We start from the raw sequence: 1,845 nt of genomic DNA, 5'->3' as shown, positions 1-1,845 counted from the left end.
ATGAGCTGAGGAGTGAGGGGGGCGCGGGCGGTGCTCGGAACAAGGGCTCCTCCCCCTGTTCCCCACACGCACTCCTCTTGGTTGAAATCTTGTTCTCCCCTCGTGGTTCAGCACAAGTTATTCCGCAACTAAAATGCTGCGGGAAGAGGTCGCCACCCATCCTGCCACCCGTCGGGCTGCTGCCTCTGCTTGGCTGTGGGGGTCTCTGGGACCTGAGATGGGTCAGCTGTGCCCCCTCCACTTTCTCAGGTGACGGGGCAGTGGCACCGGGCCCCTGGTTCTGTGGGTCGAGTACTGATTGCTGCCCTTTGCTCCGTGGCCCCATCACCCCCTTCCAAGCCCATGGCCACTCCCCCCTGAAGTGCCGGTCACCACAGACTTGGGTGCAGTGAGGACGAGAAGGGACCAGTGTTTCATTCATTCATTCACATCAAGGATCCGGGGCCCAGGCAGTGCTGGGCGGGGTATGCAGCCAGGACCCCCGGCCACTGGGAGATGGAGGGGATCCGGGCGGTCAGGTGTGAGCAAGGAAGAACTGACCAAAGCCGAAGGGCAGTGCTGTCTTTATTCAACCGTCTCGCACACAATGAACCAGGATGTGTACTGCAGAGCCAGGAAGGAGCCTGCACCAGCTCCCATGTGAACCACTCCCCCCAGCCCCAGCTCTGCAGGGCCCCAGGCGAGGTGGCACGGTGGCTGCACAGGGGCCCGGTGTGGACCAGGACCGTCCACCCAGCGCCCCTCCCCACGTTAAACAGCAGGCTCAGGTCCCAGCAGCAGCCGGGAAGGTAGTGAACAGAGGTGCCTGGAGGAAGAGTGGGCCACTCTGGAAATGGGGGGATCTACTCTCCCTCCACACTCCTGGGGGGGCTGTCCCTGGGCCGACAGGGTCCCAAGGAGGCCACAGCCACTCCCCAGCAGCAGCCAAGGCCAAGCGGGGCGCCAGATTTTGTCGCTAAGATCCCGGGGCTGGTGGAGAGAGCGGAGCGGCTCAGGCATGCTCTGTGGGGCCAGACCCGCTAGCGTGGGAGTGGGCAGGGGCGGCGGGCTGCAGGGGGCCAGCGCTGGGCTCTGGGGAGGCCCGCAGGGGGGCTGCGAGGCCATCGGCACCATCTGTGTCGAGGTCCAGCCTCCAGTACGCTTCGCACAGAGGCAGATCGTTAGCTTCGCGGAGACTGGAGCTTTTCCACCACCAGAAGCCCAGGGAGACAGGAGCAGGCAGAGGGCAGGGAGGGAGAGCGACACAGGAGCAGAGTTAAGAAAACAGACCGGACCCACACCTGCCTCTCCCCTCTGGGCAGGCGCTCCTTCAAGCAGGCCTGGCTGGGTGGGAGGCCCACGGGGCTCCCCAGCGTCAGGGTCCTTCGCATCCCAAAGGGAAAGGGAGGGCTGTCCAGGACCAGCCAGGCAGGTCCCTCCGCTGATCGAGCAAGTGTCTGCCCCGTCTGAGGGTCACCTGGCTGTCCTGCCCCGGCTGCCACCCCATCCTGCAGGGGCGCGGCAGCCTCACCAGTAGTGGCAGCTAGCATCCAGAGCCCATGGCTCCTGCACTTGGCCAGAATCCTGAGGCAGAGACCCCATCTTACTTCCGGGTCTGCCCTGGTGTTCGTCCTGTACCCCACCTCTCCAACATGCTGTGGAGGACCGAGTGGGGTGCAGGGGAAGAGCATGGCTCACGGGTATGGAGGCTGACGGCCCCTTCGCCGCACCGTCCTGCCCTTCCTGTGGCTGCTCCCTCCCTGCCTGTGGCTGCTCCCTCGCTCCCACCCTCAGCACTCAGTCTCAGAAACCATCCTGGTCACCGAGCAGGGTCCAAGGACAGCAGAGGGAGAGGTAGACAGGCAG

General features: G+C 64.7%; 1 protein-coding gene across 4 annotated transcripts in view; it reads right to left on the bottom strand.

The window, feature by feature from the left end:
• Positions 1–546: 546 nt before the first annotated feature.
• MED22 (mediator complex subunit 22) overlaps positions 547–1,845 on the bottom strand; it is a 26,462-nt gene continuing 25,163 nt past the window's right edge. For all 4 annotated transcript variants that reach the window (XM_006776535.2, XM_006776532.2, XM_006776533.2 and 1 more), the window contains one exon: positions 547–1,181. In XM_006776535.2, coding sequence (XP_006776598.1) covers positions 992–1,181 — 190 coding nt within the window. In that variant the 3' untranslated portion in view covers positions 547–991. The remainder of the gene's footprint in view (positions 1,182–1,845) is intronic.

This window comes from Myotis davidii, unplaced genomic scaffold (genome assembly GCF_000327345.1).
Source record: "Myotis davidii unplaced genomic scaffold, ASM32734v1 scaffold609, whole genome shotgun sequence".
NCBI lineage: Eukaryota > Metazoa > Chordata > Mammalia > Chiroptera > Vespertilionidae > Myotis > Myotis davidii.
This window is presented reverse-complemented; position numbering and strand designations above follow the sequence as displayed.